Here is a 2,500-nt window from a genome sequence, read left to right as displayed (position 1 = left end):
AGTGGATTCCATCTTAAATTTTTGTACATAGGGGACATTTTAAATATCATGCTGAAATCCAAAGGTCTCTTTTCAGATTATTAACAGAAGTCACAAAGTAAGGACAAAACTGCAAGGCAGCCATTAACCCAGCTTTGACTCCCAAGCCAGCCTGAACCGGCCATACTTAGTATTTTACTCTATGACAGTGCTCTTTGAAATAAATGAATTTGTTGAACATTATAAGATTATTATATAAATAGTAGTGTGTAGATCATTTATAAAATTAATATTGGTTCTCACATGTACTGTCACATCACAGGATTCTGTTAAGAGTGTCGTGTTGTATACTTGGTGTAGCTGTCACACAAGAGGGAACTGCAGAAAATTACAAAAAAGATCAGCATAAGGTATATTAATTTTTAATTAATAATCACTAGCTGAGGCTTACTTGAAAAAATCTTTAAGCTAGTGCTTCTGGGGAGGACTGTCTTAAAGGTAGCAGGTACATGTAAGAATGAACAGGGCAGAGTGGACAGGATTTTTTATGTCAGAGTCTATAAGGTTCCCTTTCTACAACACCTTATAAATACCTTTAGTAGTATCGCGATCTTCTTATAGTTTTGCCTATGCGCGAGCCGTCAAGACCGGTATTTCGTGGTATTGCAGTCTCACTTTTGCGGCCTGTGATTTGTTCTAATGTTGAAATTGACGTCGTTGCACTGAATTGGGTTGCTGACGTACGCAAACAAATACGTTTTGCAGGTAGAAAAAATTGAAATTATATATTCCGTATTGGGCGGAGTCGCAAAGTTTATTGTTATGTGATTTTTGGTGGTATGTGGGTCGTAATCCATGAAAGCCATAAAGAAGAAGGAGTAGCAGTAATGTATAATTTTGGTGGTATCATTGTAAACACAAAGAAAGAAAGAAATCCTCATTGTATCCAAGTTCTGGAAATATTTATTATTATAATGTTGCACTTCATTTCAGAGTTGTTTTTTAGCTTTAACTTAAGACAATTCATTCCTTGGACCTTTGTCAAGTATTGATTTATGAAAGGGTTGTATAAGAGCCCTAAATGGTAATAATAATAATTATTATTTAATTATTGGACTAAGTACAGTGTACATGTACATGGTTTGATTGCTCACTGATTTGACTCTTAAATTTCAGCTTGTTATTAGTAATCATGTTACTCATCTGGATAATGTTGCAATTGAGACGATTATATCAAGTGTTATGGTTAGTTCTGTCAAAATCCTCCTAATAATAATAATTATTGTAATTTTGAAATCTCTTAGTGGGCCAATGTCGTACTATTTTTGGAATGATGGACAGTGCAGATTGAAAAAGAATTATTATTACAGTGAAACCTCTATTAAGTTCGTCAGAAATTAGCATAATCTTTAGTAGACAAACACCTTTAGAGGCTTGTGACAACTTTCGCACAAGAGAAAGCTCTAATACCAAGAAACAAAACTACAGTACTGAGAAAAAACAAGTTCTCCTCAAAATGTTGAGATGAGGTTCTCTGAACTTTGAACAATCTAAACTATAGCATAAACTCAGATGATTTTATAACTGGAAAAGAAAGCAATTTCTGTAACTGAAACGTTGCATTATGGGTCCATAAGTAATTTTAGAAAATTTTGCAAGGATATCTGTCGCTGAAAAGCCAAACTAAGTATTTTAAACTCTTGGTGGCCGCTTAATAGAGAACTCTCACAGGGACGGCCAAAAGGTGGCCGCATGCACTTAATAGAGGTTGCTGCTTAATTAAGGTTTTTTTTTTTTTAAATAGAGGTTTGATTTACAAATTATTTTATCATTATACTGTTATTTCTGGGCTTTGATTTAAGTGGCCGCTTAATGGAAGGTTCCACTGTATTTCAGGGCCAAGTTGTTCAAAGCTTTAAGGTGAATTGAGGTTAATTAGTACATAGTATCCAACAGGTTTTGTTGGCTCCTTATTCGTGGCACTATTCATTTTGATTTTGTTTGTTTATTTCTCAGCCATTCAATAAATGTGACTTTCCCTGGCTGATTAAATGGGTCTTAGGATACAGAGAATTTGGTGATAAAGAAAAGGAAAATATGGATAATGGAATAAAAGAATATTTACAAGGTGGATTAACTTTAACTCCATTACAACAGATTATTGCAGTTACATGTACTTCTTTTGTGGTTAGATTAAAACTACATGTATTACAAGTATATATTATTAAGAAATGAACTTCTTGCTTTACTTCTGTTTAGAATCTAGCTTTCCTCTCTTGGTATTTCCTGAGGAGCAAATCACAAATGGGAAGAGAGGTCTCTTAAAGTTCAAGTATGTCTTTTAATACCTACAGCATGTACATTGTCTTTTTTTTAAGGTTATACTGTTTAACTTAACAGTCCTCTCGTTACCACTTTTTTCACTCCACAATATTTTTGCAAATTGATTACAAGAAAGTATTAAGAGGAAACTGAATCTCTTTAAACTGGCATTTCAAGGCATATAGCACTTATTAATTTT

At 33.6% G+C, this 2,500-nt stretch overlaps 1 protein-coding gene across 2 annotated transcripts in view; it reads left to right on the top strand.

Annotated features, from left to right (window-relative positions):
• Positions 1-2,500, top strand: part of LOC138043661 (lipid droplet-regulating VLDL assembly factor AUP1-like) — an 18,186-nt gene that overhangs the window by 3,748 nt on the left and 11,938 nt on the right. For both annotated transcript variants that reach the window (XM_068890032.1, XM_068890033.1), the window contains exons 3-6: positions 302-389; positions 1,156-1,224; positions 1,996-2,107; positions 2,239-2,311. In XM_068890032.1, coding sequence (XP_068746133.1) covers positions 302-389; positions 1,156-1,224; positions 1,996-2,107; positions 2,239-2,311 — 342 coding nt within the window. The remainder of the gene's footprint in view (positions 1-301; positions 390-1,155; positions 1,225-1,995; positions 2,108-2,238; positions 2,312-2,500) is intronic.

The sequence above is a fragment of the Montipora capricornis genome, chromosome 3 (genome assembly GCF_036669925.1).
Source record: "Montipora capricornis isolate CH-2021 chromosome 3, ASM3666992v2, whole genome shotgun sequence".
In the NCBI taxonomy this organism is placed as follows: domain Eukaryota; kingdom Metazoa; phylum Cnidaria; class Anthozoa; order Scleractinia; family Acroporidae; genus Montipora; species Montipora capricornis.
The sequence above is the reverse complement of the archived record's forward strand: the minus strand, read 5'-3'. Positions and strand labels throughout refer to the sequence as shown.